This window comes from Vipera berus (genome assembly GCF_964194415.1).
Source record: "Vipera berus genome assembly, chromosome: 4".
Taxonomy (NCBI): domain Eukaryota; kingdom Metazoa; phylum Chordata; class Lepidosauria; order Squamata; family Viperidae; genus Vipera; species Vipera berus.
This window is the reverse complement of record NC_138206.1, coordinates 82,148,685-82,164,840: the sequence shown is the minus strand read 5'-3', so window position 1 is coordinate 82,164,840 and position 16,156 is coordinate 82,148,685. Positions and strand designations below refer to the sequence as shown.

General features: G+C 38.6%; 1 protein-coding gene across 3 annotated transcripts in view; it reads left to right on the top strand.

Annotated features, from left to right (window-relative positions):
- LOC308667670 (cohesin subunit SA-2-like) overlaps positions 1-16,156 on the top strand; it is a 131,119-nt gene that overhangs the window by 57,278 nt on the left and 57,685 nt on the right. For all 3 annotated transcript variants that reach the window (XM_081327063.1, XM_081327062.1, XM_081327061.1), the window contains exons 15-18: positions 9,863-9,970; positions 12,048-12,156; positions 12,987-13,104; positions 13,768-13,868. In XM_081327063.1, coding sequence (XP_081183189.1) covers positions 9,863-9,970; positions 12,048-12,156; positions 12,987-13,104; positions 13,768-13,868 — 436 coding nt within the window. The remainder of the gene's footprint in view (positions 1-9,862; positions 9,971-12,047; positions 12,157-12,986; positions 13,105-13,767; positions 13,869-16,156) is intronic.

The following is a 16,156-nucleotide window of genomic DNA, read 5'->3' as shown; positions in this document are numbered from 1 at the left end:
TACGTGCCCCTCTTTCCACTTTTTATACTTGTCGTTTTTATCTTTCAATTTATCAGAGAGTTCTTTATGCAGCCATGCTGCTTTCTTTTGAGAGCTGGCAACAAACAACTGACAATTAAATAACAATATAAAAAATTGAAATTCTTAGTGTCTCCCCTTTAGGGGGAAAAACAAGTTTTCACAGTCTTCCAGAAAGCAAAAGAAGTAGGAGCTCTGTACATTGGGAGGAGACTTCCACAAGGTAGGCACTGCTATACAGAAGCATTGTGTACAATAATCTTGGTAGACATATCTTAGTTTGGGAAGACTGAGTCACTGTGATTGAGCATGTTCAATAAGTTATACAGTCCTAGTAAATATACCCAGCATTGAGTTCTTTGCTAGAAATTCAGGCTCATGCTAAAGCTACCGTATTTTCCGGCGTATAAGACAACCCCCTACTTTTCCTGTTAAATTATAGGGTTTGGGCTATACTCGCCGTATATGACTACCCCACTGCTTACAAAGTCTGCTTTGATTGAGTGGGTCAGCTCTCCCTCTCTGCCTGCCCAGCCCTCCCTGTCTCCAAGACGATCCGAGCGGTAGTACGCAATTTTTTAAAAAAATCCCATTTATATCCCGCCCTTCTCCGAAGACTCAGGGCGGCTTACAATCTAAAGCACAAATCAATGTGCTTAGCAATGTACAAAGTACACTTCTGGCATCCAGAGCATGCCTGTGTTTCTTTAACCTCCAAATGCTTCCGACTCTCGACAACTTCAGTGTTGTAAACCTTGCTGCTGTTAGTATCCTGGGTGACTCTTCTCCAAACCCCCTCTACCCCAACCTGGGTGAAAATGCTAACGTGCTCCCAGTGTGTGCCTATCCCTCTCCAACCAACTGCCCCCCCTCATCCGTATCTGGCTCCAGCGGGCTCGTCCACACATCCCAGGGCCGCCCTCCAGTAGTCCCTGGCCCCGGTCCATCTGACACCGACGGAAAACAGCCGGCCCTTGCCTCCAGCGCGCAGGCTATAGCATGCAGTCCCGGCACAGGTCCGTCGGCAGGCAAGGGAACAGTTGGCATGTTTTGTAGTGCCCAGGCTCCCTGTACGGCAAGGCAGACTGGGCTGTCCTCCTGAGTGCCTGCGGGGTCCTCAGCAAAGCCCTGCGATGCAGGCACGTGCAAACGCCGTGAAGCAGCTGGTCGTCGGGTTTGCAGAGCCAGGAACCGACGATCAGCTGATAGTCGGGCTTGCTGATTACGGGCGACCTCCTCCCTTGTTTGTTGGAGCGCCGGGTCATGGAGCGAGCCATGTGCAGTGAGGGGGGTGAGTAGGTGAAGCAGGGCTTGTTTTTGGAATGAGACCTCCTGCGAAGTGTCGGGCCCGCAGGGCTCGACAACGGACAGCAATTTTGTGATTCCCTCCCCCTTCCTCCCCCCATCAATGAGCTGCCGAGGTTGCCTGCGTGTGTGTATGTGTGCAGGGGTGTTGCCTCTGGTTTTTCCTGTAACATCGGACAATAAAACCGCCCCTAACCCTAACCCCCGGCGTATAAGACAACCCCCGACTTTTGAGAAGATTTTCATGGGTTAAAAAGTCGTCTTATACACTGGAAAATACGGTAAGTACAGCTTATTTTGCTCCTAGAAATTTTAAAGAGATCTTATGTCATTAAGTACTTAATTAAAATATTTTTCTTACTAGAGAAACTTAACTAGCATGTGGTGTCTGCTGCTAACATTGGATGTTCTTGCTTTGACAACATATGGAGATGCAGCCTTTTTCTTTCTTATGCTTTACTCTTAGAATTAGATGATACTGGGGGATGAGGAGGAATGTGATGGGAGTTAGTTAGACATAATGATATTGTAATAATGTGTGAACTCAGGACTTTTTAAATAAGAGATAATAAAAATGGCAGGTTGGAGTAAAGGGAGGGAAAGCCTGCATTTCAAACTGATTGGAGAATGTAATTTATGACTGTTAATTAGAGGAGGGAATTGTGTTTGATACTATGTGCTAAGGGGAGAGGAATCCAGATTTTGGCTTTGACTGTGTACGCCTGTGCAACTTGAATAAAGATTCTTTAAGGTAAACAATGCCTCAAAGTTCTTTGAAGAGTTTCATCTGTTGGAACCATGACATTCAGTATATTTGCTTCAGAATTTTGGAACTATGGTATCAAAATTTAGAAAATTCACTGAAAACTAGTTTGTTGTTGATGATTTGATAAATGTAACAGGTAGAATGGGAAATATTAGAAGGGAATATTTATGTGTCAACAATCTGCTACAAATAGCAGAAGGATTTAAGGTCAAAAGAACAAGTAATTTTGGATCATAATGAGGACTACTAATCTGTGAGAAATATACAGAAGGATTGTAAAATCCTGCTTTGCTAGTATTAATACATGTTGTCCTTCCTATAAAATATTCTATAGCAGCTTTTAATAGATGGTATTATTTGTGTGATTGTATTGTTGAATTATTTGTCATTTAAAGGAGATTTAATACCCAGATCTGTAATTACTGCTAGCATTTTACTTTCCTCTCTGGAACCAAAGCCAGCAAACTACTAGAGGCAGCATATGTCACAAGGATCATGAGGGACAATCTCTTTGTTTAATGTGGTGTTTAATGTGAATTGAATATCCTCTGAAACAAAAACTTAATTTTCAGCATAGATTTAGTTCTTTGATCTTACATTTTTGTATTATCTGTAGCAAAAGCTAGAATGGAATACCTCTCTTCCTTAAATTTACAGGAAAAACTAAATTAGGTTAAAACCAACCTTCCTTCCTTCCTTCCTTCCTTCCTTCCTTCCTTCCTTCCTTCCTTCCTTCCTTCCTTCCTTCCTTCCTTCCTTCCTTCCTTCCTTCCTTCCCTCCAACTGGGACTACTACTTCCTATAGCATGTTATTAACTTATAGAATTAATTTCTACAGTTAGCTTCTATATTAAGCTAACATAATTGACATTAAAATCATTAAACAATTGGTACTGATGGATGAGCACTGTTTCTTCTAGCAGCAGATTAAGCAAGTAATACTGGTAGTTTTTTGCCAAATGCATGTTAATGTGCATTTAATTCCTTTCAAGTGCCTGGAAGGAAATTATATTTTGAAAAATGAGATGTCTTTTTATAAACATGTCTTCAGAGTAAATGTTTGCCTATCAAATGACAGAATATTTTTTCTTATTTTTCCATAGTTGTTAGCCTGTTAAGGGCATAGAGCTGGTTTTGGTTTAATTGTATATAATTTTTCTCAAGATAGCAAAATGATTTTTCTCTACAACTTCTATGATCTATGGCTGGGTTAGCACTGACTAAAGCAGGCATGTCAAACTCATGATGTCACGTGACATCGTGCAACGTATTGCGACTTTTTCCCCATTTTCCGGCAATGGGGTGGGCGCGGTTTCAGTATGATGCATCCGGCCCGTGGGCCAACAGTTTGACATGCCTGGACTGAAGCATAGGAGATATAAATCAAAAGATCAAGGGAATCCAAATTGCAGAAGGATAATTTTTTTTGTAAGATACTTTTTAATGTTCACTTTGAAAGAATAATTCTGACCAGAGGATCTTTACTTTTATAAAGTAGAATTTTCTTGCATTCATATTCTAATCATGAGATTTTGCATTGGTGATAGAAAAAAACCTAACACTTTGAGCTGCAGTTATTGGTTTCTGGCAGCTGTATTTTCAGAAAATTCTCAAATTGAAGCTATAAATCTGATTTTTATCTTTTTTTATTTATATTTTATATTTAAACATTTTTAGGGAAAATATTCCATTGCCATATACCTCTCTTGCTATAATAGACAATTTATTTATGTTCTAGTCGGATTTAGAATTTGACATGATTTTATCATTTTTGTGGTAGCGAAGTATTTGTAGTTCACTAGTGTAAAAACCCTGTTTTTGAATATCTTAATAGCAGTTCCAATTTTTGAGAAACTGTTTAAGAAATGAACAGACAATAAATAGACAATGTATCTATTCTAAATCTGATTCTTTATACTTAAATATAATAGGAGAAACCATATGAAATTTCAAATATTCTTATTTTAGAGAAAGAAATGATCACTTCTCCATTCCTCAATTTGGTAAATGTTACTCCTGTTTTATAGCCCTTTTGAAAAAGCATAAATGATGCTTCAGCCTTTTGAGTTTGGTTTTTCTTCCAGGATGTATATTTTGCCTCTTTGTTCTTATGTCTTGAATGTTTCTTGCTTTGCTTTTTTGGATTAAATCATGGCTCTATTTCAATGGAGGGATTATAGACTACATATGTAGGATGAAGGCCATTCCAGGGTGTTAGAATGCTTGTTGAGATACTGCCAGAGTCAGCTCAAAACAAATGAGATTTTTAAAAAAAAATATTAAAAGTTTTTCTAGGCCTCTCTCTCCCCCCCTCTCCATATATACAAGTTTGCAAATATATATCTGTGTATGTGTATGCCTGCATATGTGTTTTATGTGTGTGTGTGTGTATAAAGCCACATGCACATATAATATACACATAAATACACAGGAAGAACTCAGTTTTTCTTGTCTACTTTTTGTCTCTTTGGAAAAAATATTTATTTCAGCATTACATTTCTATACATGCTCGATCACAATCAAGATGGAATAAAATGATGTAAAGTAGACATGGTATGTGAAGGCCAGACTTATTTTTAGATACCTAAAATACCAACAGGCATTTCTGGCTTAACTTTATCTGGATCAATTGTTAAGTCTTAGGAAATAATTAAACTTTATAGAAAGAATTTCTCCCTTCCCTTTTTTTGTTTTTACTACTTTGTTTTTAATAATACTAGGGTTTTTAAAGCTATTTCTTGGCAAGTCAATCAATAAATCAATTTTATTTATTATCTTATTACAGTCACAGACCAGCAAATAAAAGTATTAAAATCAACAATAGTAAAAAATAAAAATAAAAGACAGACAGAATATTATATTACAATTGGTGGTGGATTAACAGTGGACAGTTAATATTTGCCTAATTTTATATACAGCATAACAAAATTTGGCCACATTCAGAGAAATTATTTACATTGTTCTGATAACAGTAATTGCATGTACAAAAAGATTAGTATTTCCTGGATATTTTATTAGATAAGGTATTATAAATTGAGTCCGTGAGTCCTTATAGAAGATGCAGTGTAGCAGGATGTGAGCTATAGTTTTACTGGCTAGTCTTAAATTACATTCACATAAGAAAATGATATTTAGGAAGTTTGACCATCCTAAATTTAAGGAGAGCTGCTATTTTGATTATTAGAAAATGCTGAATTTCTGTTGTACTCCAGGACATTTATGTAAAGTGTTTGCTCAAGAAAAATAAAAAAAAATTATTAAAAAGAAAAGACTCACAACTTTCTGAAAATGTTGTTGTTGTTGTTGTTAGTTGCGAAGTCGTGTCCGACCCATCGCGACCCTATGGACAATGTTCCTCCAGGCCTTCCTGTCCTCTACCATCTTCTGGAGTCCATTTAAGCTCACGCCTACTGCTTCAGTGACTCCATCCAGCCACCTCATTCTCTGTCGTCCCCTTCTTCTATTGCCCTCAGTCTTTCCCAGCATTAGGCTCTTCTCCAGTGAGTCCTTCCTTCTCATTAGGTGGCCAAAGTATTTGAGTTTTAGCTTCAGGATCTGGCCTTCTAAAGAGCAGTCAGGGTTGATCTCCTCTAGGACTGACCGGTTTGATCGCCTTGCAGTCCAAGGAACTCGCAGGAGTCTTCTCCAGCACCATAGTTCAAAGGCTTCAATTCTTTGGCGCTCAGCCTTTCTTATGGTCCAACTTTCACTGCCATACATTGCAACTGGGAAGACCATAGCCTTGACTATACGCACTTTTGTTGACAGGGTGATGTCTCTGCTTTTTAGTGTGCTGTCTAGATTTGCCATGGCTTTCCTCCCCAGGAGCAAGCGTCTTTTAATTTCTTGGCTACAGTCCCCATCTGCAGTGATCTTGGAGCCCAGGAAAATAAAATCTGTCACTACCTCCATTTCTTCCCCATCTATTTGCCAGGAATTGAGAGGGCCGGATGCCATGATCTTGGTTTTCTTAATGTTTAGTTTCAACCCAAGTTTTGCACTCTCCTTCTTCACTCGCAACAAGAGGCTCTTTAGTTCCTCTTCACTTTCTGCCATTAGAGTGGTATCATCTGCATATCTTAGGTTGTTGATATTTCTTCCGGCAATCTTAATTCCAACTTTTGATTCATCTAGCCCTGCCTTTCTCATGATGTGCTCTGCATATAAGTTAAATAGGCAAGGCGACAGTATACCGCCTTGCCGGACTCCTTTCCCAATTTTGAACCAATCAGTGGTTCCGTGTCCAGTTCTCACTGTTGCTTCTTGGCCTGCATATAGGTTTCTCAAGAGACAAATAAGATGGTCTGGTATGCCCATCTCTTTAAGGACTTGCCACAGTTTGTTATGATCCACACAATCAAAGGCTTTAGCATAGTCAATGAAGCAGAAGTAGATGTTTTTCTGGAACTCTCTAGCTTTCTCCATGATCCAGCGTATGTTAGCAATTTGATCTCTAGTTCCTCTGCCTCTTCGAAATCCTGCCTGTACTTCTGGTAGTTCTCGATCCACATACTGCTGGAGTCTAGCTTGTAGAATTTTAAGCATAACTTTACTAGCATGAGAAATGAGTGCAATGGTGCGATAGTTTGAACATTCTTTGGCACTGCCTTTCTTTGGAATTGGAATGTAAACTGATCTTTTCCAATCTTGTGGCCACTGTTGAGTTTTCCAAATTTGCTGGCAAATTGAGTGTAGCACTTTTACTGCATCGTCTTTTAAGATTTTGAATAGCTCAGCTGGAATACTGTCACCTCCACTAGCTTTGTTGTTGCTCAGCTTTTCTAAGGCCCACTTCACTTCACATTCTAGGATGTCTGGCTCGAGGTCAGTGACCACCTCATTGTGATTATCCGGGACGTTAAGCTCATTCTTGTATAGTTCTTCTGTGTAATTTTGCCACCTCTTCTTAATCTCTTCTGCCTCTGTTAGGTCCCTGCCATTTTGGTCCTTTATCATGCCCATTTTTGCATGAAACGTTCCTTTCATCTCTCCAATTTTCTTGAAAAGATCTCTGGTCCTCCCTATTCTATTGTTTTCTTCTATTTCTTTGCATTGTTCATTTAAGAAGGCATTTTTATCTCTTCTAGCTATTCTTTGGAATTCTGCATTTAATTGGGCGTATCTTTCTTTTTCTCCCTTGCCTTTCGCTTCCCTCCTTTCCTCAGTTATTTGCAAAGCTTCCTCAGACAGCCATTTTGCTTTCTTGCATTTCTTTTTCTTTGGGATGGTTTTGGTTGCTACCTGTTGTACAATGTTGCGAACCTCTGTCCATAGTTCTTCAGGCACTCTGTCTATCAGATCTAATTCCTTAAATCTATTTGTCACCTCTACTGTATATTGAATAGGGATATGATTTAATTCATACCTGACTGGCCTAGTGCTTTTCCCTACTTTCTTTAATTTAAGCCTAAACTTTGCAACAAGAAGCTCATGGTCTGAGCCACAGTCAGCTCCTGGTCTTGTTTTTACTGACTGTATAGAGCTTCTCCATGTTTGGCTGCAGAGCATATAGTCAATCTGATTTCTGTGTTGACCGTCTGGTGATGTCCATGTGTAGAGCCGTCTCTTGGGTTGTTGGAAAAGAGTGTCTGCTATGACCATCGTATTCTCTTGACAAAATTCTATCAGCCTGTGCCCTGCTTCATTTTGTACTCCAAGGCCGAACTTGCCTGTTATTCCAGTTATCTTTTGGCTTCCTACTTTAGCATTCCAATCCCCCATGATGATGAGGACATCATTTTTGGGTGTTAGTTCTATAAGGTGCTGTAGGGCTTCATAGAACCGGTCAATTTCATCCTCTTCAGCACCGTTGGTTGGGGCATAGACTTGGACTACTGTGATATTGAATGGTTTGCCTTGGATTCGAACTGAGATCATTCTGTCATTTTGAGGATTGTATCCTAGTATTGTTTTTCCTACTCTTTTATTGACTATGAAGGCTACTCCATTTCTTCTGAGGGATTCTTGCCCGCAGTAGTATACCTGATGGTCATCTGAATTAAATTCACCCATTCCTGTCCATTTTAGTTCGCTGATACCTAAGATGTGGATGTTTAGTCTTGTCATCTCTTGTTTGACCACGTCCAGCTTTCCTTGATTCATGGATCTTACATTCCAGGTTCCTATGGAGAAAAAATCTTTACAGCATCGGACTTTCCTTTCACCACCAGACATATCCACAGCTGAGCGTCCTTTCGGCTTTGGCCCAGTCGCTTCATTCTTTCTGGCGCTACTAGTACTAGCCCTCTGCTCTTCCCCAGTAGCATATTGGACGCCTTCTGACCTGAGGGGCTCATCTTCCAGCGTCATATCGTTTTGCCTTTTGGTACTGTCCATAGGGTTTTCATGGCAAAGATACTGGAGTGGGTTGCCATTTCCTTCTCCAGTGGATCACGTTTTGTCAGAACTCTCTGCTATGACCTTTCCGTCTTGGGTGGCCCTGCACGGCATAGCTCATAGCTTCTTTGAATTACGCAAGCCCCTTCGCCACGACAAGGCAGTAATCCATGAAGGGAAAATGTTACATCAAATAATTATCAATTTACATTATTTTTGAAGCTGCCTTGTCTCCTAGTAAACAAGTGACCATTCTCATAACATATCCATCTCTCAACTTCTGTATTTATAATGAGGGTGTGACCAATTTTTTAGGGTATGACCAATTTTTAAACAAGAAAGAAATTTCTAAAAACTTTTCTGTACAGCAATCTCACCAAGAGACATGTCATATCGAATTCAATTAATGGCTACTGAACTATTAGTTGGGGGGTTCTTGGTGCCCTCTGAGCTTGGTAGTTTTCTTGCAGATATTTCATTACCCAAACTAGGTAACTTCATCAGTGCTAGTCCAAGAAAACAACCGAGAGCAACAAGGACCCTTCATTTCAACCCTGAGCTACAAATATTCTTTATTGAAATATTTATTGCACAAACTAATTATTTTCTAAAAGGCCAGTCTGGTGGGTAACAAGTTTTAAGTCTGATAGCTGCTTATTAGTGAAATTGGTGTTTATGGATAAGAAGTTGCCATCTAATACAAAAGGGGCATATTGAAAAATGATGCATTGTTTACAAATGTTATACTAGAGAATATCATTTTTTTACATTTTGTCATTTTTATATAACCATGTAAAATATAACAACTAAAACGGGATAGCCTGTTATTGAAGTACACTGTGGACCTTTCATTACATCTATAGCTCAGGAAAACTTAATTTCGTATTCATTTTTCAAAGCAAATTTGACCAGCGGTGATAATTTAGAATTTTTTTTTACTTCTCTCAACTTATCCTGTTATTTATTTATTTACTTTTTTTTGCTAACAGTGATTATCATACTTTGCTGTATGAAGTAATTTAGCTACAAATGCCTCTGTTTATAATCCTGGGACCATCTACAACAGAACCAGCCCTGTCAAATATGTTTACATTCTTATAAGCACAAAGATACCAGCATAAAATATATGATAGTAGCTAATTTTCAGTGCTTGTTATAAAATCACAGGGGGAAGAAGGTTATTAAATTAATATACAATTTAATTATATGGCATACATTTAGCTTATTTTGCAATTAAGTGAATAAAATAAAGAGGCAGAGAAAAATTAATAATCAATTATTGTAGTTTTAGCTGCACTAATGCATGCATTTACCCATGGCTAAACCCTATTCAATATATTGTGACTTGTTCCTGAGAAAAATATGCATATGATACTGTCAGAATACCAAACATCATATGTTTTGGCAAACCATGTTTAACATTAGATTTTTGTACAGGAACTGTGATGATGCCTTATCAGCTGAAGACTGTGAAAACTTGTACCAGTTTGTTTATAGCACCCACCGACCATTGGCGGTAGCTGCTGGGGAATTACTTTACAAAAGGTATTTTATTTATTTATTAAACTTATCTGCCAGACGTGTCAGTCTGGAAAGTGACTTTTTTCAAGGATATCCACTTTTTATTGTTGATGGAATTTAAAACTACCTACATGTTCTCTTTAAGCAAAGTGCTATGCCTTTTTTCTTATTGAGCGATTCTCTTCTCTTCTAACTGATGCTTATCATTCATTTTTCGTAATGAGATTGATACCTGTTTCTACAAATACATTTATGAACTAATGAAAGAATCATATCAGTGGTTCTCTAATAAAGTAGAATGTCTCAATATCCATTCATCCAACCAATTTTAGTGATGTTTTATGTAGAATATTTTCTTTAGCACTTGCATTGGTAATGGCACAATGTAAACTAATCCAGTTAAACTGTTAAATCCTTATATCTTACTCTGGAGGGAGAATGGATGGGTAAGCAGCAGTGCACTGAAGCATGCCCTGGTTCTGTGGACACCTACTTAATTTTGACATCCAAGTATGGTGTAAATGTTGAAAGATTTGTCACATTAGAAGCTGGGATGTTGAGTGTAGACATGTTCTTTCCTTCTATGAATGAAAGATGCTCCCCACTCATAACAAGGCTATCTTATGCCTCATGCCATAGCGTGAAAAAATAGAGCTACAGCTATATCAAAAGTAGAAACCAAACAGAACTAAAATCTTCATATATTTCACCAAAAGAACCAGCAGATTTGTTATTAACATTCCATAGATCAGAGGTCTCCAACCTTTCTCAGTTGGCAGACTGGAGGGAAAGGGGGAGGGGGAGAAGCAATTTACACACATACAGGGCCGTGAGCATGTGCGACACAAATGGGCTGGTGCTAGTGCCTGCGTGACACTTGCTAGCACCGTGCCATTTTTGCTGCGTGGGCATTGGCACTGCCCCGTTTTCATGCTGCGTGCTGCCTGGTTTCTCCCATTTTCACGCTGCACGACACCCAGTTTTCACACCACATGCGGCCCGGGTTTCCCCCATTTTTGCACCTCATGCCACCTGGTTTTTCCCCTATTTTTGCACCGCGTGGCGCCTGGTTTTTGTGTGCCGCCTGGTTTTTGTGCTGCCTGCTGCCCAGTTTCCCCCCATTTTTGTGCTGTGCGGCACCCTGTTTGCATAGCAGTGGCACCCTGTTTTCTCTGCGCAGCACCCCATTTGCATAGTGGCAGCAGGGCTAGCACGAGTGGGGGTGAGTATGCACACGTGTGCCCACTCTGGCCAGCCTGTTCTGCGGACTGCAGGTTGGGGAGCCCTGCCATAAATGCAACAATGAAAATGAAAGTAAAATATTTTGCTAAAGTCAATTACTGAAGTCATGGCTACAATGCGATATGATTCAGGGATAGCCTCTTCAGGTCTATGAGGACTAACTCCCTCTTTCTTTCAGCCATGAAAATTCAGTTTACACAGATGGAAGCTTGTAACTGCTCTTGGCAATATAATAAGAAAAAGGACTGTACAAATATTAATTTAAAAGAATTGTTAATAGACCTTATGTGAATGTTGTGGATTCTTTTTGAACTACAGTGAATTCATTGCCTCTTACTAAAACAGCACTTCATTTGATGCAAAGAAGTGTAGTGTTCACATTAAATTTCAAGCACTTCTGAATCATTTTCAAAGTGTGCACAGCCATGGAAAAAATTATAGTCCATTTGTATGATGCTGAACTTATACCATTCCTTTAACTGAAAATGTTTCAAGGTAAGTTTTTCTTAGAAAACAAAATTCTGCTTCATTACAGTATACTTCACCGTACACTTGCCAATCAGATCATCAGCCTTATATGAAGCCTGCACTATTGAAACTGAAATAAAATACTTAAGATTTGTTCTGAACCAAAGAGGACAATTTATAGAGAAAGAAGACTAAAAGCATGCATGACATTGCTGTCATGTTTTCAAGATTATCTCTGAGATTACAAGTAATACTTTTCCTTAACTTTGAAAAATTGGAAGTTTGGTTACAATCTTATACCCACCTACCTGGTAGTAACATTGATTGAAGTTGCTTGCTGTAAATCAGAATTTGGGAGTTGCTTTTGATCATCTCCTTATTTCTTTGACAGATTGATTATCCAGGAAATTGAGCCAGAATCATTCACCAAAACAAATGGAAAACACGAACCTATTACTAGCCAGCTGAAAACACTAATAGTTTTTTTCTTGGAAAGTGAGGTAAAATTCCCTGCTCAGACTACAAGGGAGAAACAGCTGAATAAAGACAGCTAATGCAATTAAGGGGCAAATGTGAAGGTTTGAGAGTGGGTGAATTTTAATTGGGTTAATTTGCTATTAAACAAAATGTGTAAGAAAGTACTATCTCATGTTGTTATTGCTAGTTTTGGATAATTGTAGTTACAGTATAGTGGAAGATTTAGAGAATACAATGAATTAGAATTATGAAGGGAAAAGATTGAGTTAATAATACCTGATTACATCCTTTATTGAAATTGTTGAAAGACTAACTTTTGAGTGTGTATGTTGAAACATACACACTTTTTAAACAGCCAAAGCAGTTCATTTTCTTGATTAAGGAATGTGATAAATTGTAATGCATTCAGGCAACTAACTTGTCAACTGAATTGTTTCACTGTTATTAAGTTAAACTCCTGTTGAATTTAAAAGTCTAAAATTTTAATGTGGGTATGGCTATTTTAAGGCCTGTCCAAAGTTAGGCTAGTTTATACTCTGGGAAAATATGTTCGTTCTGAATGTATTCTAATAACTGATCTTGAAATGATGAATGTTTAAAGTGACCAAAGGAGCATTTCTTATTTTTTAGCACTTTTGTTGTACATCTTTAAATGCCAAGTAATATGACAAGCTACAATCAGAAGGGATATTCCCAGAACTATAGTGGAAATATGTTTATATATCAAATTTGGTATCATGAGAATTTCTACTTTTGAGGAGATATTGAAAACATGCAAGTTTCTGCTTGACCTTACTGCTTTCTAGGTTCATAATGGTAGTTTGTCCTATTGGATTATTTCTTTTATTTTTAGCTGCATAACCACGTCACATATCTTGTAGACAGCCTGTGGGATTGGGGTGTGCGTTTATTGAAAAATTGGGAGCAAATGACAGCTCTGTTACTGGAGGATGCCAGAGAACATGAAAGAGGTAAGTGAGCCATAAAGCTTAGTGTTTTCATTGCTACCTTCTGCTTTGAAAGGGCAACCTAGAGCATCAGTGATATGAACACAGGTTGGATATGAGAATTTCAGGAGCAGTGTCATAAACAGTCTGAAGACTAGTCCTCCACTCAGAATTTGTCTGAGCAGCTTAGCCAATCTGACTTCTGTTTTATATCAGAGCAAAGGATGCTGCGCCTTACTAGTTCATGAATTCTGGAAAGTGGTAAGAGGATTTGTTTGGCTTAGTGTGTTGTATACCATTATGTATGACACCTTTGTGTGTGTGTGTGTGTGTTTTAATTTAATAAAATATAGTGAAGCAAATTAAGGCTTTAAGACTTACCCTGAAGTACTAAACATGTATGTCTATGTAGGGCATATTAATGATTATTAGTTTTATCTATCTTACCTAATAAGCATTTGATTTTTTTTAGCATTCATTGATTCCCCTTAGATCTTTGTCTCTTATTTGAGTCTGTATCAGACAATCCAAAATCATTTGTAGAGGAAAAGAAATAGAGAATGTCTTTTTAGTTACATTAAAATATTCCTATGTTTAATGGCTAAAGTCACTGTGGGCTTCCAGATTTTCAGAACTCTACTTCTTTCTGAGGAAGACTGAATAGATTCTCCATTGTTTTGTTTACAGCACTGAGTGATGTGCAGGAGAGTGCCCTCATTGAAATAATCCTAGCGACTGTTCGACAAGCTGTTGAAGGTCCTCCCACAGGCAGGGGAGGAATCAAGAAAGTCAGTAGAGTTTTATTTTTTTACTTTATTGGTAGCGAAAACGTTCTGTTTATAGTGACAATAATCCTTTTCTCTGTAATGATAGAACCAAATGGTGGGTGGAAAGCAAATGTGATACCTGACTTATATCCAATGCAGGGAAGAAAACCATAGTATTCCCACACAACCTTAGGATTTCTTTATTAATCAAATTTGTATAGCAGCCCATATCACCAAAAGCAACTCTAGGTTGTGCACAACAGTGAGACAAAATAACAATGTAAAAAACCCACACCTATAAAATATAAAAATCTATATTAATAAATAGGGCTAGTACTAGTAGCGCCAGAAAGAATGAAGCGACTGGGCCAAAGCCGAAAGGATGCTCAGCTGTGGATGTGTCTGGTGGTGAAAGGAAAGTCCGATGCTGTAAAGATTTTTTCTCCATAGGAACCTGGAATGTAAGATCCATGAATCAAGGAAAGCTGGACGTGGTCAAACAAGAGATGACAAGACTGAACATCCACATCTTAGGTATCAGCGAACTAAAATGGACAGGAATGGGTGAATTTAATTCAGATGACCATCAGGTATACTACTGCGGGCAAGAATCCCTCAGAAGAAATGGAGTAGCCTTCATAGTCAATAAAAGAGTAGGAAAAGCAATACTGGGATACAATCCTCAAAATGACAGAATGATCTCAATTCGAATCCAAGGCAAACCATTCAATATCACAGTAGTCCAGGTCTATGCCCCAACCACCGGTGCTGAAGAGGATGAAATTGACCGGTTCTATGAAGCCCTACAGCCTTATAGAACTAACATCAAAAAATGATGTTCTTATCATCATGGGGGATTGGAATGCTAAAGTAGGAAGCCAAAAGATAACCGGAATAACAGGCAAGTTTGGCCTTGGAGTGCAAAATGAAGCAGGGCACAGGCTGATAGAATTCTGTCAAGAGAATACGATGGTCATAGCAAACACTCTTTTCCAACAACCAAAGAGACGGCTCTACACATGGACATCACCAGACGGTGAACACAGAAATTAGATTGACTATGTGCTCTGCAGCCAAAGATGGAGAAGCTCTATGCAGTCAGTAAAAACAAGACCATGAGCTGACTGTGGCTCAAACCATGAGCTTCTCATTGCAAAGTTTAGGCTTAAACTGAAGAAAGTAGGGAAAAGCACTAGGCCACTCAGGTATGAATTAAATCATATCCCGGTTGAATATACGATAGAGGTGACAAATAGATTTAAGGAATTAGATCTGATAGACAGAGTGCCTGAAGAACTATGGACAGAGGTTCGCAACATTGTACAACAGGTAGCAACCAAAACCATCCCAAAGAAAAAGAAATGCAAGAAAGCAAAATGGCTGTCTGAGGAAGCTTTGCAAATAGCTGAGGAAAGGAGGGAAGCGAAAGGCAAGGGAGAAAAAGAAAGATACGCCCAATTGAATGCAGAATTCCAGAGAATAGCTAGAAAAGAATGCCTTCTTAAATGAGCAGTGCAAAGAAATAGAAGAAAACAATAGAATAGGGAGGACCAGAGATCTTTTCAAGAAAATTGGAGAGATGAAGGGAACATTTCATGCAAAAATGGGCATGATAAAGGACCAAAATGGCAGGGACCTAACAGAGGCAGAAGAGATTAAGAAGAGGTGGCAAAATTACACAGAGTGAGTTTAATTACAAGAATGAGTTTAACGTCCCTGATAATCACAATGAGGTGGTCACTGACCTCAAGCCAGACATCCTAGAATGTGAAGTGAAGTGGGCCTTAGAAAAGCTGAGCAACAACAAAGCTAGTGGAGGTGACAGTATTCCAGCTGAGCTATTCAAAATCTTAAAAGACGATGTAGTAAAAGTGCTACACTCAATTTGCCAACAAATTTGGAAAACTCAACAGTGGCCACAGGATTGGAAAAGATCAGTTTACATTCCAATTCCAAAGAAAGGCAGTGCCAAAGAATGTTCAAACTATCGCACCATTGCACTCATTTCTCATGCTAGTAAAGTCATGCTTAAAATCCTACAAGCTAGACTTCAGCAGTATGTGGATTGAGAACTACCAGAAGTACAGGCAGGATTTCGAAGAGGCAGAGGAACTAGAGATCAAATTGCCAACATATGCTGGATCATGGAGAAAGCTAGGGAGTTCCAGAAAAACATTTACTGCTTCATTGACTATGCTAAAGCCTTTGATTGTGTGGATCATAACAAACTGTGGCAAGTTCTTAAAGAGATGGGAATACCAGACCATCTTATTTGTCTCTTGAGAAACCTATATGCAGGCCAAGAAGCA